This window comes from Amphiprion ocellaris, chromosome 10 (genome assembly GCF_022539595.1).
Source record: "Amphiprion ocellaris isolate individual 3 ecotype Okinawa chromosome 10, ASM2253959v1, whole genome shotgun sequence".
Lineage (NCBI taxonomy): Eukaryota > Metazoa > Chordata > Actinopteri > Pomacentridae > Amphiprion > Amphiprion ocellaris.
This window is the reverse complement of record NC_072775.1, coordinates 30,212,297-30,239,240: the sequence shown is the minus strand read 5'-3', so window position 1 is coordinate 30,239,240 and position 26,944 is coordinate 30,212,297. Positions and strand designations below refer to the sequence as shown.

The 26,944-nt window shown below is 39.5% G+C and overlaps 1 protein-coding gene across 1 annotated transcript; it reads right to left on the bottom strand.

Moving 5' to 3' along the window:
• Positions 1 to 180: 180 nt before the first annotated feature.
• On the bottom strand, positions 181 to 23,244 carry LOC111582846 (kinesin-1 heavy chain). The gene is made up of 26 exons (XM_023291703.3): positions 22,880 to 23,244; positions 18,366 to 18,453; positions 17,294 to 17,367; positions 17,072 to 17,176; positions 16,336 to 16,384; positions 15,611 to 15,666; positions 15,425 to 15,512; positions 15,204 to 15,328; positions 14,896 to 15,000; positions 13,362 to 13,507; positions 12,861 to 13,009; positions 12,550 to 12,737; positions 11,742 to 11,810; positions 11,198 to 11,404; positions 10,045 to 10,188; positions 9,726 to 9,917; positions 9,463 to 9,580; positions 8,476 to 8,531; positions 7,845 to 7,954; positions 7,489 to 7,590; positions 7,244 to 7,304; positions 7,023 to 7,094; positions 6,693 to 6,797; positions 6,252 to 6,468; positions 5,298 to 5,433; positions 181 to 3,075 (listed from the first exon to the last, which is right to left on the bottom strand). The coding sequence occupies exons 1-26, from the start codon at positions 23,003 to 23,005 to the stop codon at positions 3,072 to 3,074; spliced, it is 2,892 nt and encodes a 963-aa protein (XP_023147471.1). The 5' UTR covers positions 23,006 to 23,244; the 3' UTR covers positions 181 to 3,071.
• Positions 23,245 to 26,944: the final 3,700 nt, after the last annotated feature.

Below are 26,944 nucleotides of genomic sequence, written 5' to 3'. Positions count from 1 at the left end.
GACTGGGAGTTTATCTCTGGATTTGCATCAATCAATAAAGTTACAAAGTCATTTAAAATATTATTTTTCAGTCAAACCCAAACTGTGAAAAACAGCTCTAAACCAAAAGTACTCAGTGCCCAGAAGATCAACAGTATAAACAGCATTAAAAGACTCAAATGAACTAACACAAAAAGGGGATTGTTTTCTCATAATTATTTAATCACACATACATTTACATCATGCAGTCAATCCAAAACTGTGATCTCATGAACTTCCCGTCTCCATCCATATCAGAGCCCTGCTATTTGTGCCCCAGTTCTCCAGGAATGATCCAGTACCTTGTCCACTGATGGATCCCCAAAACTGTCCTTTAAAAATTGACCAACTATTACACAGTAATAAAAAAGTGGCTACACTTTTGTTTGTTTTTCTTAAATTTAGAATTAATGCAAAATTCAATTTCGGTAAACGCCACAAATACTCTTTGCTGTATTTATTCTCTATTTTTCCCCATTTCATATCCAGTTTTGGTGGAAGGTCAAAGGATAAACATTTTGAGGTCCATGCTGCAAACTAATCTAGAAGGTTACACAGAGGGTATAAACCGTCCCGATGGACACCAAACACTGTCCTGTCACAGATACGGTGGAGCTACTCCTCCCTGCAGCTTGTACAATTACTACCGCTGAATTTAGTCGCTGCCGACCAGCAGTTCCACTCGCAGGGATTTGGAAACTTCTTTTTTCCTCCCTTCAAAAACAGCCACAAATGGAGTGTTTTTTTTTCCGAGTGCGGATACTGTGAAGAAGTGCTAATAAATCCAACTTTCTTGTTCAAAGATGACAGGTTTTTTATTCGTATTACACCTTTTAGAGAAAGCCGAAATCCTGTTCACCTTTTCGAGCTGGATTTGCTCCGCTAGTCTCAGCCCACAAAAAAAAAAAAAAAAGGTATTTTTCAATAGAAGTTTAATGTGTCTTTTGAAAAAGCTTCAAACTAATGTGAATGCATAATTGTGGCTGTCCTGGATGGTAAACCATCCTCCATTATTGCTTCCAATAAATTCAGCTTTTCAGAAAGAGCAACAGAATTCCTCAATGAGAAAATACATCGAGAGCCAGAAGCCAGTGAAACAAATGTCAACAGAAAAGAGGAGTGGCAGGACTGCTGCTGCTGCAAACACACCCTGATCACACCTGCCAGTCAACTGTTATTCAGTGTATTTTACAGTATATTGCACTTGCACAAGATGTTAGTGTTCTCATGCTGGGGTTACAATCACAACAAGCTTTTTTTGCCAATGCACTGGGGCTTCACAGGGTTAGGAAAAAAAAGATGTGGCGGAAAGTAATAATTAAAAAAAAAACCACTAAAAATACAACAAGGACAACAAAAAACAAAGTAAGTCCTACAACCCGTGGCTAGATTTAGTTAAATAAACCCTTCCTCCAGATGATGACAGAAGATTATTGTGCAATTTTAGACCCTGCTCTCCCTGACTGGCTGATCAGCAGCAAGGGTCCGACCCATCAACTGACACCCCCTCGCCCGGCGCTTCCCCTTCAAATATAAATCTACGCCGTCTATGGAACAATGAAAAGAGATACAGTACATCAAAACCCAGCATTAACACGTTGTTTTCTGCAAATTTACAACCAAAAAGGGGCAGTTACAGGTCTCAAAACTATTAAGAAACAACGACAGAAAAAAAGGGCGTGGGAGGGAAGACAAAAGAAGAAGCAGCGAGGCACCCTTGAAAAAGAAATCATGACACGGCAGGGATTTAACAATTCCTGATAGGTTTACGGCTAAAAAAAAAACAACAACCAAAGAAACAAACAAAAGGTCCTGATATGTGAGTGAAGGGAGATGAGTGAGTGACAGGGACCCAGCTAGGACAGGACAAGCATTGTGTGCCATCTCAGTCTATACGCCTGCAGTCTATGTGCTCCGATGTGCAGAGAGAGATAAATAGCGTCCAATAACACGGCATCATTAACCACTGAGAAGTAAAAACAGTACATTTAGCTACTTAGCATAGGCTATGCTAAACGGTGGAAGTTTTGTTGTGTTAACCGGATCATTCTCCTCTTTCCGTCCTTCCTTCTACATTCTTTACATCCTTCTCATGAAGTCACCAATAACGAGTATAGGATTTATTTTAACTTAATGATAAAAACAATTGGCCTCCACAGGTATTTAGTTAAATACATCTACAGTACACTGTTGCACGTCTTGGCTATCTTTATTTTTTTTAAAATCCTTCTTCTGAGCCGCTCCCCTGCCGTTTATCTCGTGGCCGTCTCTCCAGGGAAACATGTGCAGTAGTGCCAATTTTACATCTGTACAAGACCGGACTGAACAGTAGTGCTCGACGCCATCTAGTCAATTTCAAAACAGTTTTTTTTGTAGTTTTTTTTCCTTAAAGAAGCATGTAAAATCTATCCAGAGAAAAGTGTGGTTAACAACCGATAATAATAATGATGAAATGTACAGAGGTTAGCCTATAGGGTCAAGCTATTTCTCGTGGTAGGGTCTCCTCTTCGTTTTTTATCAAATTTTTTTTGGTCTTTTTTGTGTTTATTTTCCTTTTTTCGGATCTTGCTACCGTTACATTCAGCTTGGCACAGTGCAGAACTACTCGCACGACGACGACGGATGACGACAGACTGTGCAAAACAAAAACGAAACCGAAGCTACACATTCGAGTCGCGCGCGGTTTCGCTCGCCAAGGCTGCGCTCAAGACTGTGTTTGGTTCAGTGGATAAGAATATTATCTTGCCTTTTTGTAAATTAAAATTGTTGTCTTGTTTTTTTTTTATTTAATTATTATATCCAGTAAGAGAAAAAGACGTAAGTCATGATGAGAATTCGAGGAGGGGTGGTCGGAGGTGTGGGGGGAGGTTTAAGGGACTGGAGCTGTACAGGCCAGGAATATTTATATATATATATTTATAATTCAGAAACTCCTTCGTGGCTCCGGAGCTGCGACGAGGAGCCTGTTCTCTGTAATGGAATGACAGGTTGTCGGGGTGGGCGGGGGTGATATTGGCTTCTTCTGTGGTGTCGTCCCTCTGTCCCGATGCTCTTCAGCTGGAAGTTTAAAAGAAAGATGCTGTCAGTAATTATGTCACACTTTATGCACACAAGACTACTATCGATCACAACCTGCCAGTTGTCTGTCTAAACACAAATGGCAGCTGTTGGATTTATTCAACTGCTGTCTCGCAAAGAACACGCTGCATTTGTCAACAAATATGAAGAAAAGAAAATCTGCCAGTGTACAACTTATTCTTTTTAAGGAGATACTGTATGTATGTACTGGAGCTGTCGCACATAATCAACAACGTCAACTTTAAAAATGCATCAACATTTTTAATTGAATTCATCTTGTTGTAAGAAATGTTTTTCTTCATCATCACTTAGTAATTGTTGCATCATAACGTAAAGTTGTTTTGGGCTCCAGTCATTGGTCAGTTGCAGTTTTAAGCAATGGAGGCAGCAACAAAGTCTGACTTGATAAAATGTCAAAGTTTCAAAACACCCAATACTCTCAGAGTATGCGAGTATTTCAAATTATCACAGAACAAAAAGATGGTTTCCTTTACAATTTGCATTTACAAGCACCTCTCTTGCTCTCTGTCGACCTAAAGATTGCTTTAGAGTAGGGAGGGCTACTTTGGACTACCGGTTATTTTTAATATATGTCTTTACTATTATACTATTTTAGTTTTGTACTGTTAAAACCATCAACAGTGGCAATAACATACAACTTAAACTGAAGGAAAACATCTGTAATATGTTGTGTCCTGCAACATAGCATCGTCTTATTAGCTCTCAGTCAAGATATTTGATGTTTCCTGATTTGCTTCCTAGATTTGAGCATCCATTTGTCCCTTAAGGAAACTAGTAAGACCCAACCGTGTCCCTTGTCATGGCTTCCAGATATAAGATCTCATTTCAAGCCATACACTGTGCAGAGTTTTGATGGCAAATAATGTATGAACACATGAAGAAAAACTCACGGGGGCTATTTGGTGCTAAATGGCTTCTCTCCTGCTCTCTGTGCTCAAATATACTGGATTTAATGCAGCTGAATTCCTAATACAGCTGCTCTCATTTACAAATTTCTCTGTTTCTTTTGAATATACAGCCAGAAATGTAGCTATTTAGACAACAAGCTGCTGCTCTGCACAGCTAAAATCCTAATTTTCAAACTCACTTTACAAGAGTTAAAGACAATAGCCATGCTAAGAGTTTATCTATATTTTCATGAATTTCAAAGATACAACCAAAGTCAGAGAAAGATTACACAAAAGGAAGAAAAGGAATGGTTCAAGCTGCTCTGTGTTTGTAAAATATCCAGCATATACATGTTGTACTTTAATATACAGACCTTTTTTTCATTTAGCTAAAAGGTTTTATTGAAACTTGGATTTAATCAAACAAATCTCTCTTTTTTTTATTTATTTACTTTAGGTTGGAGCTTCTCGGTTAAACATATTTATTCAAATCCAATAGTTATTTCACTTTTTTGGAAGAAAAAACTTTTTAGAAGAATTCACTAAAATTTTGAAGAGATTATTCAATACAAAAACAGTCACACGTGGCAGCTCTAATCTGTGTAAACCAGGGGTGTCAAACATTGTCCCATGGGCCAAAACCGGCCCAATAGAGGGCCACGTCCGGCCCACGGGACAACTTTGTAAAGCGTAAAAATTATGGAGAAACCACTGTAAATTTGTAAAACCATAAATTTCAAATGATTTCTAGACCTTGACAAGTTGTTTTGATCATAAAGCAAAATACTCTATTGTTCTGGTGCCTGTAACTAAATGTTTTGTGTCTTTGTAGACACACTGTGATCTGCAAGTTGTAATGTGCAAATGATAAACTGAGACAAAATGCTGTTGAAATTTAACTTGTTTTTCTTGAGAAATTTCATGTTGTTGAAAATATTTTGTAAAAAGATAATTCCTTAAATGTGAACATTTTCAGAATATAGTTTTTGCACTACAACAAACAGATAAAACCGGAGTCGTTGTTATTCATAGGTTATTATGCTGTGATTTTAACTGGTCTAGCCCACTTGAGATCACATTGGGCTGAATGTGGCCCCTGAACTAAAATGAGTTTGACACCCCTGGTATAAACAAAATAATGTGACTCACACTAGATAAAAGCAAAGCTCTTGAATACTGAGGACATTTAAAGTCACCATACAGCAGCTTAACAGCATGTTTGCTTCTAAAAGCGGTGTCGTTTTACAACCTCTCTTTAATTTCCTGAAAACAAAACATGTTCTTTCCACTTACTTTTTCTCAGGCTTTCCGCTACCTCCTCCTCTGATGGACACCGTCTGGCTGTTCTGGTAGAAGCCTCCCCCGCTGCGGTTGATGTTGGGGTGGGTGGGAGACGCCACTGGCTGCTGCCCAGGCCGAATGGGTTTGGCTAGTGAGGAGAAAAAAAGAGGAGACTGAGTCCTGGCTCTTATGATGAAAACCGATGTTTTGCAATATAGGCGAGATTTGCATTTCATTTCACACAAAATATAAAGTGATTTTCTTCCCTGTACATCTAATGAGAAAAACACACTGAACTCCAATTCTGCATCAAAGTAACTGAAAATCAAATAGGAAAACATTTGATTTACTGAAGGTAAGGGTTTCATCTCACATCAGAACTAATCTTTAGATTACTGAGAAATTTAATGTTCTGTTTAACCCATTTTTAGCAGAATATGAGCATGAAAGTTTCTATTTTGAGCTAAGAAAACTGTAATGTTTCACTTCAGGTCTACATGTTATGAAAAAGTTTATTCAAGGGGGAACTGACATGAATTCAAATTGCCAAGATGTCAAATTTAAATATACTGTGCCTATACTGAAATTAGGCTTTGAAATACTTGGAGGATCCAGACTCCCTCCAGGTTGCTTAAACCATCACATTATCGGGGGATATAGATACAACATTGCCTCAGTGTGCAGCCGTAATGATTATGTAAATGTAGTATTTTAACATTTAAAGCACATTTTCCTCGTAATACTTATATTCATTTACTTTCATGGAGGGTCTGAATCTAAAAGATCTAAATCTTCCCTCCAAATATTTCGTGCAGAAGGTTATTTAAAAAAATAAATCAATAAAAATCATCTGAGACAGAGGGATGTAATAGAATATAATATCTCCAGCCACTGTAAAATGTCATAACAATCTTGGGTGTTCCACTCTGGATGAAAGAAGCTGTAACTATGTTTTCCACCACTCACCGATCTGGGCTGAATGTCCCCTCCTGGCCATGTTCTTGGCCCTGACGGCCTCCTTGATGCGGTCGACCTCCTGCTGGTAGCGCTTGCGGTCGCGGGCGGCGTTCTCCTTGGCTTCCTTCAAAGCAGATTCCAAGGCCTTGACCCGCTCAGCCGTAGCACGAAGACGCTTTTCCAGTTTAGGAAGCTCACAGCGCAGGTCTGCATTATCACGCACCAGCTGTAGGAACATTTTAATTGTTTTAAAGCATTTTGTTTTGTTTATTTACCCCCAATAGCCCACCAGTGGAGACAACAGACTGTCTAAAAGTGATGATCGGAAAGAAAGAAGATACATTTCGTCAAAAACATACAGAAAAAACAAAAAGGGAGGCCAGTCAGGAGATAATAACAAGTGAATAATCATCTCTAAAATACACTTGTATGCGCAGATAGAACTCCTACCTGTTTGTGAACCTTGGTGAGCTGCTCAAGATTGTTCTCAAGAAAGGAAATTTTCTGCTTCTGTGCCGCACTCCCACCTGTATCGTCCGAGTCCATCTCAGCACTCTGCACAAAATAATAAATAAAAAAGCATAAATTACCATCACAGCTTAACATACATGTCCTGCCATCTGCACCAGTTTCCTGCTCTCACTCACTCATCAGTAGTAGCATTGGTCATGAAATAGTGGATCTAGTATGCAGTGTCTGTCTTTTATTTGTTTTGCAACATAAATTCCACTGTATAGTACTAGAGTCTAACTTCAGTTGATGAATGTTTATGAGATTCACCTTTTTCACTCTGGTGGCCAAGTCCTGGACAAAAAGTTTCCTCAGGTTGTGCAGAGTTTGCAGCTCCTTGGCCTGGAAAGCAAAAGGACAAGTGGACTTTAAATTCATGTATAAAAATAGATGTAGTTTAACAATGAGTTCAAGTTGTTGGAAACCAAATGTTAAAGCTGTTTTTCTTCAGCTCTGGGTCTTCAATCATGGGTTAATTTGGATAAACTCACCACTGTCTCTTCCAGACCCTTCAGGTCCTGTCTGGCCTGCTCCCTTCTGTCCTGCATCACCCTGAACAACAACAAAAAACACAGTTAAAGCCTAAATAATTGCACACAATGCAACAATGATAGTGGAAATGTTGTACGTATGATGGTAAATAGCTACACTTTTGCTGTACCTGACCAGTAAATTCAATAATATCGAGCCAAGAAAGGGAAAATAGTGAGCAGCAAGTGTTATGTTTGGAACATACGTAAGCTCATGCAGCTTGCGGCTCTTCTCCTGGTCGGTGGATTTGAGTTTCTCATGCTCCACTCTGAGCCTCTCCTGCTCCAGCATGATCTTCTGGTTCAGACTGAAAGAAAAAAGAAAGCAATCACGATGAAAATGTGTCCCAGTCAAAAACAATGAGATCCTGTGTGTATTTTACATTCTGAAGAACTGTAACTCAGTAGTTCCCCACTGTGACCAACATCCTGTTATAATCCAATCACCATCAATAAATATTGGTTTAGCTGTGATTTTACATCTCCCATTAGTCGATGCAAACATTAATTCTTGTTGCCGTCATCTCTCATCACCGTAAAGCAGCACATTTTAGAGTCTTACTCCTGCAGCTCGGTGATGAGCTTTTCCTTGTTGTCCAGCTCGTCTCTCAAGCTGCTGATCTGTTTCTGGTGAGCCTCGCGATGGGAGTGGATCTGCTTCTCCACCGCTTCCTGAATACACACAGACACAGACAGTTCATATGATATATATATTGCAAAATAACTACACAACACATCAAATTCAGGTGAAGCTTCAAACACAATGTCATTTAGCATGTACGTGTATTTATATGATATTTTTGTAGGTAAGCCAAATGACCTTTCATAAGGAAATTTCACAAGTTTCCAACAGAAAACAATCAACATGCTCTTAAATTAAGACCACAGTTAACAGGATATTTAGCATGTTCTACAATTCTACAATTTAATTTAGCAGATGTGACATACATCTGAGAGTAGATACAACACAAGCAAGGATCTAGTCAGGAGAAAACAACCTGGATAAGCGCCATAAACAATGGCAAACATTAGGATTATTCATATAACAGTTTTGTAGTACTCAAGTTAAGCCAAATTTCTTTTAGCGATGAAATTCCACAAGTTTGTGCATTTAACAATCTTTCTCTCCTTTACAGAATGAGTAGGACTGTAGCATGCACTGGTACCCTGGTTAATGAGGAATAAAGACGTACCTTGACTTCATTGGCAGTCTGGATCTCGTTCTCTTTCTCCATGGCATGGACTTTCTCTGTAAAATACAAATATATGATTTCCCATTTAGTAATGATGTCGACAAAGATACAATTTTGAATGATATTAGTACAAATTTTGGCCTAAGAGTATAAAAGTAGCTAAAACAGTGGTAACGAATGCAAAAATCTATTTTCTGTAGATGTAAACCGCTGATCACTGGACTCTTAGGCACATTTTCTGTCTTGCTCTGAAATAGAGGTTCACATGGGTCCACCTGCACCCTCAGACCGGCAATTTACCCCATATAGGTTCAGATCTACATTTTTTATGATGCAGATTTCATGTCTGTTAAACGTTAGAAGGATCACTGACACCCAAATTTATGCTACAAAACTCAGCTATAATCAAAGAGCATTCATCACAGTGAAACTTGATAGCAGTGCTTTAGTGATGCTAATGCCAGCAACTGTGGCAAGAAACGACCAGTTGTGGCTACAGTTTAACAAGGAAACAAGTCAAAATTATCCTTAACATACTAAATGCAACACAAAGGTAATTCTAAAGGAGCCAAATTTGTTATCCTTTACCTTTCTTGGCAACGAGAAGTTTACTGACGCTGCATTTGGTGAGAAACAAAGTCATGTTTCCAGGTGGTACATTTTGAATTTTGAAGTCTTTTTTGCTTCAGGCACAAATTTTCTGTTATTAACTGTCTTATAGTAAACAAACAATACAGTAGATCCATACATCAACAACAGGATCACCAATCCTTCAACAGTGTTTTTTCTGGAGCCAGTTCCTGAAACCCAGCCTCAGCCAGTTCTTCAGGTTAAGCGACTGCATTGAGGTGAACCAGCCCTGAAAGCCTGTTTAACTTTTATCCCACATCCTCTGTTCGACTGCACTTAAATGAAGCATTTTAACATCTTTCAGTGGACTTGATGTCTGCATTTTATTCACTGCTCTTCCCTCATGTGGTGACCTACCCTGAGCGCTGAGTTTGACGAGTTCCTCATTGAGAGAATCCACATTCTCCTCCAACTGCCTCTTCTTCTGCTCCACATTCTGCAGGTACTCAGTCAGCGACTTGATTTTAGCCTCATGCTGGAGAAAGAGGAAATAATAGTTTTTATACATGTAGTCTTTACGAGAATTCAGACATGAAACCAAACTTAATGTGCATATACAGAAGGATCAAAAAGATGCATGAATCAGGTCAATACAGCATCTGTGGTTAGGTCCTACATACCTGGGAGATGCGGAGCTGGCAGGCTGCTAACTCTTTCTCATTCTCATCCATCTTCTTGTTGCTTTCTGACTGGGTGCTCTCCAGCTGCTTGCAGCGTTTCACCATCGTCTTCACTTCTGACTTCATCTTGCTGATATACAGACGGGCCACTGTGAACTCCTCATCAATCAGACCGCTGCCACCCTCATGTTGCTGAAAAGACAGCAGAGCAAAGTTTAGACTGGGCAGAGGAGGGAGGAACAGGAAAAAAAGAGCAGCAAAGACCGATATGACTGAGGGAGGCTGAACAAGAGAGAAAGTGCAGAAATCATCTCCATACCTTGATGTCATTGCTGCCCACAGCGATGCCAATCTCAGCAAGATCTTTGAGCAGTGACGACATCATCTCAGTCACCCTCTTCTTCTGGTGGTTGGACATTTCCTTCAGCTTCTGGAGCTCAGAGTCTAGAGAAGACAGGATGGACTGCAAGGAAAGAGAAGATTTTAATACCAATTATGCACAATATACATTCTTTTTTCATTATTATTATCAACTAAGCCTGAAAATAACCCATTGCATGCGTAACATAATTTCTTTGGCCTCTCCCTGACAGTGAACAAACATGACAAATTTTCACATCTATGTAGAATTAACAAGCTTGCTTAGCGAGTATTGAAAAATGAAATCACACAAGACGGAGTACCCTCGCCAATAACGGTTTATCGATATAAACACCACGGCTACAGTTATGTAGTGACATTCCCCACAGAGATGCACCCCAGAGAGCCCCTCGTAGAAGAACCGATAGCTCAGCTGCACCATCTATACCCAAACAATGACTCTCAAAGAGTCATAAATGTTCTTCTAGTGATTACTGTGGGGCTACTTGTTTTTGCACTAAAGGAAAAAGAGTCTGAGAGTCTGGCTGTTGGCTCTAAAATTCCTCTTTCTCTCTCTGTTCATACCATAATAAACAGTTTCCCACCATGTCCTCCAACCCTATATCGACCTGGATCACACACTATGCAGTCACAAATCCCAGTCTTTTGCTGCCATTGTTCTCTCTCCTGTTTGATTTAATGTTATTTTTCACATATGCTTGTAAAGAGGGTTCTATCTGAATTTGAAGCTGTAGTTACCTTATAAAAATCACTGCTGAACTGCTTTGACTTAAGGCACATAGTGAGCATGATAGCATTTAATCAATCTGCCGAGATCTTTTTCACATTGCAGTGAATTCCAGACTGGAAAGAGGCTCTCAATAGTGAAAGAAATAAAAGATCTGCAGCAGCAATTAATATGTGCATGTTTCCCCGGGTGGATGTGTCAGCAGTTCCTTTTATCCCTGCAGGTTGGACAAGCTTAATTATAGTGTCGCGTGTCTGTGTGTTGCATATGAACATGGCCAAACCAAAGGACAAATAAAAGGCACCCGACAAAAAGCAAAGCATCACGCAGTCTTTTGGCATGCTGATATCTGTCTGCTGCTCACCGATTTCTGGCTGAGCTCCTCGCTGATAGCCTCAAATTCCTTGGTTTTATCCTCCACCTCCTGGCTCTTCTGGTCGTAGTTCACAGCCAGCTCCTCCAGAGCCTGCAGCACCTCCTTCACCTCCTCCTTGGAAGCCTCATTCTCTGCCTGCAGGCGGTTCAGTTCTGCCTGGAGGTTCTCGTGATCACGCCGGGAGGAAGCTAGAAGCTGCACATGGGGAAAGAGGTAGATTTAGGTTCTTTGCTTTCAGATGTATCAGAACCGGAGCAACTATTCAGCATTTGATATAATATGGCTGACTAAGCATTTGCATTTTAAAGTGAAAGTCTGACTACTAGACAGAACTAGCAAACAGTTCACAGATTTCAGAGTGACCCCAGATTGTAGCCTTGATCAAAACAGCAGGAGAGAAGTAAGTAAAATATAAACTCAGTTTGACACCTCTGATAGCTTCATGTGTTTCCTCCCACTTGTGAAACTACAAGGACCATAAGTTCACTCTGCAGCGCTGCCACCTTCCACCTGTTGGGCCTCCACTACTCACCTCCTCCTGGTCCAGCATCTGCTGCTTCAGCTTCTCAGCCAGCTGGCTCTGCTGGTTGATCTCCTCATCCTGTAAAGTGCAAAGACACTCAGCAACATTAGCATTCACACCAGGCACCAAACGTATCACTGTAGACAGCCGATACTGGGTAAAAGAACACTGATAAACGAAAGAAGAAAAAAGATTCCTATTTAATATCAGAATCTGTCAAAAAAGACAGCATTATTGTTTTAAATAATGACTGTTGAGCTCTGATAATGTAGAAATTCATTTAGTCTGGTTTGTTCAACATTGCTACACCATGTGTGTGTGTGTGTGTGTGTGTGTGTATATATATATATATATATATATATATATATATATATATATATATATATATATATATATATATATATATATATAGAGTACGATTGATAGTGTCTAAAAGCAAACCAAATACACAATTTTTCATTCTTCAGGCTGCTGCATTCATGTACATTTCATCTCATCACATTAACATTTTAACAAAGTTAAAAAGATAATCTCCACATCTGGATGTCGATAATCTTAAGTAAACATCATCAAACACCGCTCTTTTTTGGGTAGAAACCAACTAATCAATAGAAAGCCTAAGAACAGGAGTAACGTCTGAGGGACTAAACCTGATTAATCACTCTTTATTCAACAAACTAAGTCATTCTTCAATCACATTTCTGTGAATATTACTAAAGAAATACAAGACATGTAATTCTACTCTTCTTTCAGTATGTAATCATATGTAATCAAGTCATACACAATTTTATTAATTTTGTTGTGTTTTCTTCCTCACCTTATCATCCAGCTGTTTGTAAAGCTTGGCCAGCTCAGCCTCACACTTGTCCTTTTCCACGTCAGTGAGGCGAACGCCGGGCACGTTGGGCGTGGAGGCCGGCTTGTCGTTGAGGATGTTGTCCAGGGCCAGCACCTCGGCGTTGGCCTTCTCTTTATCAAACTGCTCCTCCACCGGCACGCTCTCACCTGAAGTAGGGCAGGAGAACACAAACGTTTAGTATATGTGGAGGGCCGGAACTTTGGCTGTTAGGGCAAAGCGTTGTTTCTCAAATATGCTGCAGACTAAACCCAGAGAGAAAACTGCCTTACCGTTCCTCCAGCGATTGAGCTCATTCTCCAACCAGGTGATGGTGTTCCTCAGAGTCTTATTCTTCTCCTTCTCCCTCTCATACTTCTGCTTCCACTGCTCTGCCGTCAGCTCAATGTTCACCGTCACAGTGTTCTTGATGGTCTTTGCTCTGGATGTAGAAAAAAAAGGTTTTATTCCACTCAAAGGACTCTAATAATGAAACTTCATGCACCATTTTTCCTTCAAAAGAGGTAGTACAAATATGTACCAGCTGACACTTGACAAATATTGATTATATCACCATGGTATGTCCTCTTTACCATATTTTTTTCAGATTTGTAATATCCTATTTTCAATGTTTACAATGTAAAAAAAAAACACTAGTACACCATGACAAAAACATTTATATGAAAAAACTTTTTGAAATATAGAAATATGACATCCAGTCAACTTATTTACTATAGCTTGAGCATAATTATAGCTACTGAATATAGCTGCAGTACTTCTACTGGTCTACTAACCTCTGTCCGAACATAAGGGTGGATTTGGTTTCAGCCTCATTGTAGGAGGAAGGCGAGCAGCAGATAACAATGGTGGTTCGACAGTTACCACCCAGCGAGTCCTGCAGGATACGGGTCATCTTGCTGTCGCGATAAGGGATGTAGGCCTGAAAATGTACAACACAGAAACATATACACTCAATGAAATGAGAAGACTGTGCTTTATAAATTTCCCTATAAAGTTTACTGCCCTGTGATACTTCTAGAAACACAGACTTGGATGAAAACTTGTGATTTTCTTTGTTCATTGCTGAAAACTTCAACAAAAACCCAAACAATGCGCCTCTGATCAACAGTAGCACCTTGAACAAAGGAGTTTAGGTCTTCAAGACTGTGTTTAATAGCAGCAGTGGGACACCTCTCCTAAAATACAGTGAATGAAGGAACATGTGTGATATTCCATACAGAAAATGTGTGGGTGCTGTTTATGCCACCATCCAACAACTCATATCAATCATGCACAAGGATCTGTGAAGCATACCACATTGATTATACAGCCTCTTGTCAAAACCAGTTATGACAGACATCAGAGTTACAAAGAAGAACGAAAAACAAAGCCAAGTCTGGTATTCACTCAGCTGAGATATTACACTTTGAAACGCTGCTACTGTCCTGAAAGCAAAGTGGAGGCTTGTGGTTTCACCAGCATTCAGTCAACAGGACGTAATGGCTTCTGTTATAGTTCTCACGAGTTTAGTAAAACTAGACGGCAGTTAAATGATAACTTGATATATAATTAGCACTGATAGAAACGGCTAAGCTGCAGCACTACGCCTTCTTTCTTCATATGCTGAGCTGGGAGTGACACATCTCTGGAAAATAGCTTGTTTGTTTTAGACCATCACAACTATATCTGCGGCTGTCCGCCTCAGGTTGTTTACTCAGCAAATGGCCTCTAAGACAAACCAACTGTTGATCAAAGCGAAAAGGGTGAAATCAGTATGAAACAGCTGAAGCACAACATTGCTTGAAGGAAAGTTTTTATCTACTCAAGTTGTTTCTGCAGCACAAAGGACCTGTAGATGGCTGAAAATACCACTTTCACAGTCAGATAACTGAAAATGATGCTGGTTTTCCACATGCACACCTAGCTCCAGGCTGCACAGCCGCTGAACAGCACTGACTTCCCTTCTGTCTGCTACATTAACAGTATTATCTGTTGCTTCCAGATACTACAAAAATATGTGGACTAAATCACCACCTGAGGTTACAGCAGATTTAAAACATAATGTGCTGAATAAGCCAGATAATAGCAGCAAAAACAGATTAAAGCTCATTATGTTCTGCTGTAAAAATTAAAGCATAACAGACGAGAAAGCTAACGGTGTCACATTAACCTTAATTAGGGAAAACATTTACTTCAACAGACACTTTCACTGTAAATTAAACACCCAAATGTCACAGAATACCATCACAAAATATTCCACAAATGTATCCCCAAAAGGAAAAAAAGTAACAGATTCAGAAAACATAGAGGGGAAGTAGATTTACTGACCGTTCCTTCAGCCAGTGCAGAGATGACGTTTCCCAGTGATGACAGGGACTTGTTGATGTTCTTGGCTTCATCCAGCACAGCTCCCTCTGCACCTGTTTTACTGACCTGAAAATCACAGACAATAACTGAAGCTTAAGGTGAAGCTCAATAGTAAAGACAATGAATTAACTACAATTTGAGCCCATCCTGAATAGAGAGTGGACAATACAGCTGACAAAGTAGACTACAACAGTTTATGACTCAAGCACTGCTGTACTGTAAAGAAACTGCCTGATTCTACAGTGTGTATTAAAGATATTCTAGTTCACCTTTTCACTACCAGCCAGATCCACCAGGTAGAGTTTTCCGCTGAGCTTCTGCTCTGTCTGAGTGTTCTCCTGTTTAACGTTTATCAGGAAGATACTGTGACTCCTGGAGCTGTGCTCGTTCATGTCTGTGGGAGAAGAGGGACTCAGTCAAAAAACATCGGCCTCCAAAGTCAATGCATTTGTGACACAGATTCTTGTAAAACAGCAGGAAGGTATCTTACTTGTAACTGCTACATGTCTGTTAGATTTGCCTTCATCAATTGTATCCATGACCTCATCTGGGCTGCAGACAAATCTCTCAGTGCAGCCCTTTAAAAAAAAGAAAACAGAACATGCGGTTAAGATTATTAGTGTTCTCCAACAGGTTTTACCAGTTTTTTGACATGTGACAGGAGGGTAGGTCTCACCTTGACATAGGGTACTCTGTTTTTGTCTTCATGCACTGACAGATTGGTCTTTGACACTGGAAACGAGAAAGGATAAATAAATTAGGAACAGTGTGGCCTTGTGAGGGTACACCACAATAACTTTGAACATCCTGAACATCTGAAATGTAAATATTTAAATATATAGGAAGCTACATTGTGTTTATATCTCTCTGTGAGGTTAAAATGTTTAGTCTTTGCTTCCGTTTCTACATGCATCTCTGCTCATCACTATCTATTAACAACATATTAACTGTGTAAACCAGTAGCGTCCACTCAAATTCAGGGCAAAATAAAGGAGCTCTAATGGCTCCTAGTTGGATAATGAAATGCCATGATAGAACCAGATTACACAAAAAAGATATTTAAATTTTTATGTCTGCAGCTCATTTTGGCATCAATGTATTCACTTAACTTTGAATTATCTGCTTAATAGACTCAGTTTAGAACATCAAGAGTGTCTATGTGTGTTGTTGTACATGTAGACTGTCCACACTTACAATTCTGTTTATAGCAAAACACCCTGCCTGTTAATTTTCCAAGCATTTCACAGACTTTTAGCAGCTCATTCAATCCCATGCGTAGGTAAGATGAGAGATCTTCAGGCATATGGGTTCTGTAAAGCGTCTTGAGACAACTTGACTATAATTGGCGCTATATAAATAAAACTGAATTGAACTGAATTGAATCTGGTGTTTGACACTTACCATCCAAAAGGTCCCGGATCTTGTCTAAGTAGATTTCAAAATATGAAACCTGTGAACAGAAGACAGGCATCATTATGTGCCGATCCACTTGCCTTGTTTGCTGTATAACAGCACAGTGATATTACACAAATTTTAAAAAACACGACATCCCATTAAGTCCCTTTTAGCGCAGGTAAAGGAAAAAGTGAAGATCCAGAGAATGTCAGAAGCACGTGTGTTGTTTTAAGAGTGTTTTTACAGATTCTCTGCTAAAATTATTGAATTTATTTCTTCACACCTGCCTTGCAGATATCTCAAACCCGATATTCCAAACAAAAAACATTTTTAAAACAGCCCAACACCATGTTCTGCAACATAAGAGTAAGATAAGATAGGACTTTATTAATCCTGAAGAAAAGCTCTGAAGTAGAGCTCAAAGGTGGCGTGTCAGACAGGAAATATGACACAGCAGTACAAAGCGACATGTTGCCTATCAGCCTCTACCATTGCTTATAATGTCTCAGGCACAAAATGCTAAGCAATAGCAAAAAAGGAAGAAATAGCACACTAATAATAGTAACAGCAAACCAGCTGAGAAATAGCAAAACAGAAAGCAAGAGGCTTGCTTCTAGGATTCACAGTGTATAATTTTGATCACTAGTCAAATATATCAGAGGACTGTGCCTCTCGAACCACTGCAGGTCTCTGCTTCTCAACTAGCTGTGGGAAAGTTCAATATCTTGTCCCTTCTGCTTACTTTGATATGAAACTCAAGGTTTTCGTCCATGGAATAGATGTAGTTGAAGATGTCTTGCACTATCCTGGGGATGATGCCCATTGAATCTGTGTCATGGAGATTCCCCTGCAAACAGACAGAAAATGAATGTTGCGTAATGATGTCAGTTGAAGAATTTCAATCAAAAGCAAGACTCACTCATTTCAAAAACATGCAACATCAGTTATTTGGAATCATTCTTACCTCCATGGTGTGTGTTTTGCCAGAGGATGTCTGCCCATATGCAAAAATAGTTCCATTGTATCCCTCCAGAACATCTACAAGAAACCATTTAGAACTTAGCGATAGTGCTGGGCGATATGACGATACATATCGTGAGAATGATAGAAAAGTGTCTATCATGCCATTTCTCTTCTATCGTTTCTAACCTAATTTTATCAATTATTACAGCAAATATATCATTAAATAGCCTGCGATGATTGTATTAGTGTTTTCTTGTCACTATGCATACTCTAAATTTATATAAGTGAAAATAAAGAAGAATAAAAGAGATTTTTCGCAAAGAAACTCCATCTTGTGGTTTTTGCGACATGACGCTGCTTTACGTTCTTTGATTCTCACGCGGGTTTGCGACATGCTTCATGTTACTTAACTTATGAGTGCTGAACGATGGAGGGTAGGGCTGGCCCGAATAGCAGTTTCTGGGCTCCGGATATTCGGGCCCTATTAATGACGAACATTCGGTCTGCTCCGTAACGCCCGACGGGGGGTGGGGTGTTGACGGACGGACGGAGGAACGACCCGAATATTCGGTTCGGTCCGTGACGTCAGAGGTGGTGAGCTAACGGAGGAAAGAGCCGAATTTTCAGCTCGGTTCGTAACGCCCAGGGGGTGGAAGTGGGGTGTGGGGGGGTGGAAGTGGGGTGTGGGGGGGTGGAAGTGGGGTGTGGGGGGGTGGGGGGCAATATTCAGATCTCAAAATTAATATCGGCATACCACCATCAGCACCGAATATTCGGGTCCAGCCCTAGCAACAGGTTGAAGTTTCATGGAGAAAAGTAAGCAATGAAATTTTTGTCAAACTTTTCAGAGAATAACTGAAAACATACTTTATTGTGGTATATCAAGATATATATCGTCATATAAAATAATCCATATCGTGATATATAATTTTTTCCATATCGCCCAGCACTACTTAGCGATGCAATGACTAAAAGGATTTTTGAATACATTTCAAGATTTTTAAAAACAAAGCTAATGTATTTTCCGTTTACGGTATTAACACGCTATTATAAAATAAAAAGTGAGACCTCACCTTTTACAATCTTTTGGGCGCAGGCGTTGTACACTTGTTCTTGTGTTGTATTTGACTGAAACACTCTGTCAAACATGTACGGTTTGCCCTGGAACAGAGAAAAAAAGAAGAGTGAGTGAGAGACAAAACATCAAAGTAAGTCAGATTATCTTGTAGCCTCATTTTAAAGACTCTTTAATATGTCTTGCAAACAGATATGTGTAAAATACTTTCTTTCACCAAATGACAAACATAATAAACTAAGCTCACGTAACGTATAGTGATTCACAATGTACCAAGTTCAACACAGATAATCCATTGTTTGCTTCCTGAGTTATCTCTCAGCCTCATTAAGGGTAATTTCTTGTCATTTAAAAATCACTATAACGTGAGCAGTGACCAAAAATTAGATCACTATACTGACTCAAAGAAAATCCATTTGCAGTCCCTAAAGAATCACCCAATTTGTCGAAATCTTTAATATGTTGTACTGCATTTTTAATCCAAATTTGCCTTTATTTAATGACAAACAATAGTGACATGAAGAAATAAAGGTATCTAGAAGGGATGACATATAACAGACATCTCCTGCCAGGTTTAGACTCTGGGACATTGTGTTACATCGTCAGTTTTGCCACCAGGACATTCCAACCTGGCACAATTTTATGTTCTCGATCTAATTTAACCTCCACCTGCTGCACTATAGTTTGCATCTAAACATTAGTATCATTCACCTAATGAGGTTTCTATCCTACATGAACTCCATTCCAACAATTTATGCAATCTAAATTTTAAATTTAAAGTGTAGCTGACCGTCCCATGGCTGAGTCAAGACTTCAAAGCACAACTCCAGTGAGACAGCAATCAATAGCTGCATTTAAGATGGTAACCGCAGGGTACTAAATCTGATGCTACAAGCAGTTTTGAGGTTCAAATAAGATAGCACATTGTCTTTGGAGGTTTGCAGTCCCAGTCGAATCATGTCATCTCCAGCCTTACGGGTGTGGTTCTACTGCTGATGTGTTAAGACTTTAAGAACAGAAAAGCCCCATTAGTGATACCACAGGTTACAAAACAGATGTGCCTTAGCAGCATAGGTTAGTTATAATTAGATTCAGTGTTGACTCCTGTGTAGGTAGGACAAGTTAAGAATGTTGAAAAGCAGCTGGTGTCACCTTGAAGGCGCCACTGATACGAGCTTAGTAGTTTGGGGGCGAGTAATACATGTCAACACATTCTAATTCAAGGTCAAACCACAAATATGTCACAGTCTGACATTAACAGCTCCCAGCACAAAAATTATTCAGACTTCTACAGTGGAGATGTCCTCAATTTGCACCGCAGCTCATAATCCTGCCAGACAGACGGTCACATCTAAAGTACAGCTCTGCAACACCAACCAGCAACATCTTAAGACATTTGAAATTCACTCTGGCGAGCCACATCCTGGCAATTAACACTGTCCAGAATATGAGCACAGAGCCACTATCAGGGACTGCCAGACGCTGTCAGCAAACAATGGCACAGCCCGGGTTTAAAGTCCTCATTGTTACTGCTGCTACTGGCCTCGTTACCTACACTTCTGTCTAATGGGATTAGTGGCTGAATTTGTAATTACAGTGAAATGTATTGTTAGAGCATTCATAAGTGCTCTGTCATGTTCCTCCTCTCCTGATGGCTTTGTTACGATATCGCCCAGGGAATGCTATTCAGGAGAGACCATAACACACTATCACAGTTAGGTTATTCCACAGCATCCACATGATTCTTGTTGCAAGATGTATGATATCCAAGGCAAAATTATTTGTCAATTTTGTGTTTTTACTTCCTGATACACGAGGCAGGAAAAAAAACGGGCATTGATTGCTTGTGGTTTACTCGTTCAAACGTGGTAGGAGTACTTTTACTTGTCTCTCTAATCCTTTTCTTTCCTTTTATCTCTCACGCACTTCCACTACGACGCGATCTAAAAGTAGCTCAGTGCTGTTCTTGCAGGGCGTCCCAGCCTACTGTATGAAAATAGCAAATGTTACAGCAAAGCAAAGGGGAGGATGATCTGATCTTTTTGTGTACAACTGACACAGAAGCAATGGGCTCTGAATAATTCACCTGCTGCATACTCACACTTCGCTGGCAAAGCTAGCGTGGCAAACTGAGCTAGTAAGGACAGCGATACCACCTCATCTGGAAACTCCATCTCGCTCTCTTTTTGGCAAAAGACTGGCAGGGCTTTAAAGTGAACCACCGCTGAGTAAGGCAATATTGCACCAATATGTGACCCTCCATTAAAGTTGAGAGCATCAATGCACTATCATCAGGTGCTGGTGAAGCTACTTGTCGGATGTCTGCACAACATGCATTGTGGTCAGCTTCACCACTGGTTGAGTGATGGAGCGCTGGTGCTTCAGCTCCAGGACAGCGCTCACCACGCCCTAGATTGTTTCAAAACACATGAAAAATATGAGTCAAGTGAGTCAGTCTCCCTGGCTAAGAGCATCAGCAAAACAAAGTACATCACCATAATAATTACCCTCCCCACCCGGACAGATTGCCCAGCGCCAGTCCAAATGCCAGCTCTGATTGGTTGAACAGCTGGTAACCAGGAGAGAAAACACAGGAGGATTACCCAGGAGCCCGGCGGTGCTGCTGCTGCTGCTTATGGGTACTGTAAGTGCTGCGCTTCTCAAAGCTGATGCACCAGCAGAGGAGCTTCTGACTTGCAACACTTGCCTCTCTCACAATCTGCACTGGTATTTTGGCACCATGACTGGCACTCTGCACTGGGCAGGGCCACATCACGCCTTGGAGGCTCAGACAGTGCATTTGCTATTTGCTAAAGGCCTGGAGTCAGTGTCAGCAAAACTATTCAAGAAGTCACCACGGCTATAACGTGCTTCTGTTTTGCATGACAGAAAATGAATAGTCCTGTTGTACTCTTAAATTCACCACCTAAATTAGTAGTTTCACTCAAAAGAGGATGTGATTCATATCCACTTAGGCAAAACTTGCAAATTCATGAATGGAATTTCAGATAGTCTTTTATTGCCTTGTAAATTCTTTTAAGGTTGTATTTCCAAGGGTGATCATATTAGCGTGACACCAAAGTCCACAAAGAGAAAGATAGTTCGTTGCTTAGGAAAACTAATGTTTAACCATTTTATTTCAGCTCTGCCTTTTGCACATTTCGCAGGTACGAACCTGAGATGCCAGCCCTCCTTTCATGCCGTTAAGGTTCTTCATTACTTTAGTCATAATAAATATGAAAAGACTAACCAATTTCCTTTTGTGCATGATTTTCAATACTGCCACAGGGATGTGGTGCAGAGGCAAGCAATGACATGATCCCAGGTTGAGTAAATGGTGTCTTTTTTAAGACAAAGTGTATAGGCCTATGATGACAAATAATCAGATACAAATCATTTGCAAACAGACCTCAGGGCAAATTCTCTGTTGATTCAGTAAAGTAAAGGCAACATGGCACTGTATTAGCAAAGGCATTTCCTTCTTTTGTCATAGTGGAAATTGTGTCCATGCCTTAAACCCTTATCAAGTGCTGGAGGGGTGTGTATCACTGGAGGACAAATTAAACAAAACAACAAACTATAATCTGGTCCCAAAATAAACATCCTGATGAAAAGAAACCACAGTATTTCTTTGAAATTGTGAACATGCAGTTCAACTGCTAACTGTCCAGTCACTGAAGGCCAACAATACACCTGGCCTGCATATAATTCACACTTCCACTCCCTGTTTTATGATTTTATTATTACCCTCGTCTGTGGTTTCTAAACCTTTATGGAGTCACATTTTCTTTCCATTTATAACCAGGTCCTGTCACTAACTTCAACATGGTCCACAGAAGGGTTGGTTTTGTAGCCAGCTGGTCAGTTAGCTAATGTTAGCTTTATTTAAGCTACAGTATTAAAACTAGCCAGCTAGCCAAGGCCGGCTAATCTGTCAACTACCAGCTGGCCTAGCCTGCTAGCCAACAGTCTGTTAGCCACTACCAAATCAAAGCTGGCTTACGCTTTATGCTGACGCAAACTGTTCATAATTAATAGCTTTGTAGTTACAGAAGCACAGATATTTAATATTTAATGTGGTGGTAATAATGCAGTGAGCATGGTGTAGGATTTGAAGGCAGGCGGAGGGGACATTTTAACCTGTGCCAGCCGATGTATTTGTGGCTTTGTTGAATGACAGTTCGCTAGCCATGACAGAGCAACTGCGAGTAGTGACATTTTAAGGCTACCGCAATTGGCGTGGCTCTCTGAAATGTTAAATACAAAATTCCACGACACCTGCCCTCGAATTGAATACAAGAACAAGCAAATGCGACTAGGTGTTCGGTGGCGCCACAACTTGGCTGCAGCTGAGGGCCAGCGGAACAACGCCACGGTGAACAGGTCAGCCCTGCTAACGTTAGCTAACAAGCTAAGGTGCTAACTCCCGTAGCTAGAAGACAATCAAAAATGGCGTTCTGCAGACGGTGCCGGAGGGCTCTGTCAGCGAGGTAGCCACACAAAACCACTCACCGCGATTACAACGGTGTCTTCCCCTTGGAACTTGGGAATGTATTTGTCGCCTCTGGTCACCTCGGAGCTGTTCAGGGGCCTAAAACGGCACATCACTTTGATGGTGCACTCCGCCGGGTCGGCCATCTTCCACGGTTTACGAATGGAAATTCACCGATAAAAATTAAAGTGTATCCTGGATCCCTGGGGCGGCCGCGGGGGGCGAACAGGGAGGCCGAGCCCCTCTGTCCCAATCTCAGGTTCTGGGGAGGGCGATTATCCGTCGGGCATTCAACAAAAATCCTTGTTTTTGCTCTCAATCACTTCCCCCTCCTGTTAGGAAGCCATGATACCGGTGGATCAGCGGCTGGCCACCTCACCCCTCCTGCTGCTGTGGATGTGGATCACCATGACGTCACCCGGCCGGCGCTCCCTCCACCGTGTTATTGTAACCAGACCTCAGTGATCAGCACATAAATACACCCAACACCACCTAACAGAGGTAGAAATATCAAGATAGTGCACATTTATACTTTATTCATCGATACTTGCATTGTTAGAAAGTACATGTACTCAGCTATCTGCACTTTTATGCTTATTTCTTTTTCATATACATCATTATAAAATAAATGATTGTAATGTCATGTGTATTGTTTTGTACAAAGTGCCTAATATTAAAATTATGATCACATGTCAATGCGTCAATATATATATATATATATATATATATATATATATATATATATATATATATATATATATATATATATATATATATATATATATATATATATATATATATATATATATATACACATATATATATATGTCTTCCTGCACAGCATGAAAGGACAAAACAGTTTGCCTTCTCACTGTGTTATTGCAAGGAAACCCTCTCTAATCAGCACACAAATACACAAAACACCACCTTACAAAAGTAGGAAATGTCAAGATAGTGCACATTTATTATTTATTCATATGTATTTGCATTGCTGGAAAGTACATGTACTCAACTATCTGCACTTCTCTGCTTCTTTATTGCTCTGCTGCATTATAATAAAGTAAATTATTGTAATGTCATCTGTAGAGTATTGTAATGTATAAAGTGGCTAATAGTAATACTGTGATTACATGTTAGTGCATCAATAATAATCTCTTCTTGCACTGTATGAAAGGACAGAACAGTCTGCATTCTCACTAATCAGCACATGAACACACAAAACACTAAACACCATCAAAAAAAAGTTAGGAAATATCAAAATTGTGAACATTTACTGTTTACTCATATGCATTTGCAGAGGTATAAACTACATTTACACAACTATCTGTACTTTTATGCTTCTTTATACTTCTTTTCCCTTCCTCATTGTGTTAGTGAAATAAGCAGACATCAGCAAAAAAGAACCATCTAGCATACACATAAACTAACAAAATAGGTCAAATTTATAGTACATTTATTTACATTTGCAATGACAGAAGCTACATTTACTCAACTATCTACACTTTTTATGCTTCTTATAGCTGTTTTGCGTCATTCCAAATGAAGGTATTGTACTCTACTCTATAAAGTATTGTATTATGTAAAGCAGTTAATATTGAAATGATGAATACATGTTAATGCATTAATAATAACATATACATACAATATCCTCTCCTCACTTTGTGGTTGTAACTAAACCAACCAACCAAACACAAAACACAAAACACCATCTAAAACACACACAAAATATCAAAATGGGGCACATTTATAATTTACTTACTCAGTTATCTGCACTTTTCTGCTACTTTGTCCTGCTAATGCATAATTCCAAAGGAAACTATTGCATTGCACTGTATTAAATATGATATAAAATATCTAACATTAAAATGATTGCACGTTAATGCATTAATAATTATGTATAATTGCACAGTATGAAAGGACAGAACAGCTTGTAACAAAAACCTCATTAATCACTGCATAAACACAAAGGAAACTGGTGTACTGTAAGTACTGTACAAGTATCACATTTTAAAATGATGATTACATGTTATTGCACCCTACAATAGTCAAGAATTACACAGTATAAAAAGGACAGAACAGCTCTCCAACCTCATTGTGTTAGTGTCATGAGAAGACATCAGCAAAAACACAAAGAACCCTCTAGAATATCCATGAAATAATAAAATGGGGCAAATTTATAGTCTAGTAATCTGCACTCTTCTGCTTCTTTTGCAACATTTCAAATGGTAATACTAAACTGTACTGTTTACAGAAGCTATTATTAAAATGAGGATTACAAAGTTTGTCTAAAATAGGTATGAAATATCAAAATACTGCACGTTTATAGTTTATTCATATACATTTGCATTTTTAGAAAATACATTTACTGAACTATCTGCACTTTTCTGCTACTTTTTTCTTTCTAATGCATAATTTAAAAGGATATAATTGCTTACAATTTACTATTATGTGTTGCCATTTACTAAACCATTTACACCTTTTCTGCTTCCTAAGCCTTCTGCTGCATCATTTCAAAGGATTGTATTGTATAACGCAGTTAACATTAAAATTATGATTACATGTTAAGACATCACTAATAATCAATAATTACACAGTAAATAAGGACAAAACAGCTCCCTTAATCATTGTGTTATTGTAACAAAAACATCATACATTGCCACGAGGCAGGCTTTTTTGTGCATTTGTGACATTGACAAAATGAACTTAAACCTCATTAAAAACATGCACACACAAGATAAATAACCTCTATATACCTGTTTACATATTAATAAATACAAATGCATGATGTGGACACAGTTCATTGTTAAAACTCTAAGCTAACTCCTACGTTTCTCACGATACCAGATATGTTGCATCAAATTACTGGAGAATGTGTGTGAAACGACACACCGCAACACTAGAAGTCTTATCCATTTTTTTGCACAATAAAAACTATTTCTTGGATTGTTTCACTGAATAAAACTGTGCTAAAGCTTCAGTAAAACTCTGGAGAAACTGGTGTGATCTATCATGTTTCACAGTGTGGGAGGCATATTTATCTACTGTGCTTTAAGGGAAATATTACAAACACTGGTGCTATTGTTAAACTCCGCAAGTGGACATGACTGTAATGCTGTGACTCAGCTGTCTTTAACTTTGTATGCTGTGGAAGCTGCAGCTGTGAGGTCTCCTCCAAAATATAAAAAAACACATCATGTCTGACCTCACTCAACAGATGCCATAATGGAGCAAAAGCTGCGGCGAACCACGAGCTGCTGAGCACATTTTCAGGACACTCCCTGCAACACTGAGGGATATCCTTTTTCATGTTTGCTAAGCCAAATACCAGTTCAACTGGCCCACTTGTGTGCTGGAAAGGGTGTGGTGGCGCTGCTTCTGCGTGAGCTAATGGTTGTACAGTCTCAATATCGTGGAGCAACAAGTCCCCAAAGACCACATTGTCTGGTGTTCCTCCACTGTGGGAACAGCAGAATAAAAGGAAGGGCTATTCGGTAACACGACCTTTCATTTTATACATTCTGCTGCTGTTCATAGACCGAGAAAGAAAAAAATATTAATAATCCTGAGCTACGTATTTATTGGAGACCCCCCCACCCCCCCACCCCCACCAACCCAACTGTGTACCAAAGAGCTCAGCATCCCACTAAGCCTATTAGTTGACAGCTGTGTCTTAGTTATTACAGTCATGTTGCGTGTAGATTTACTTCCATTGTAAAAGCATTAGGCCGCAGGCAGAAATGTGTTTTTTTTTTTTTTTAATCTCTGTGTCATTAGTTTCACCTCCGCAATGCTATTCATGCATTTAAGGGAAACTGCACATCATTCAAAGTGTGAAATATAAAGTCTGTACAAGTATCAACAAAAGCCCTCAGGTGGTGAAAGCAACAATCACTGAGTTGGATAGAGAAGAAAGAAGTACTGAATCTGTAAGTAAAAGTATAAATATCAGTGTAGACATACTGTCACACACATTCAAAATCTTATTTAAGTACATAGGAATTTGCATCAAAATGTACTTCAAGTGCCAAATTAAAAATATTGACTATACAAAATGACTAATTTCAGAATAATCTAATTATTGATGT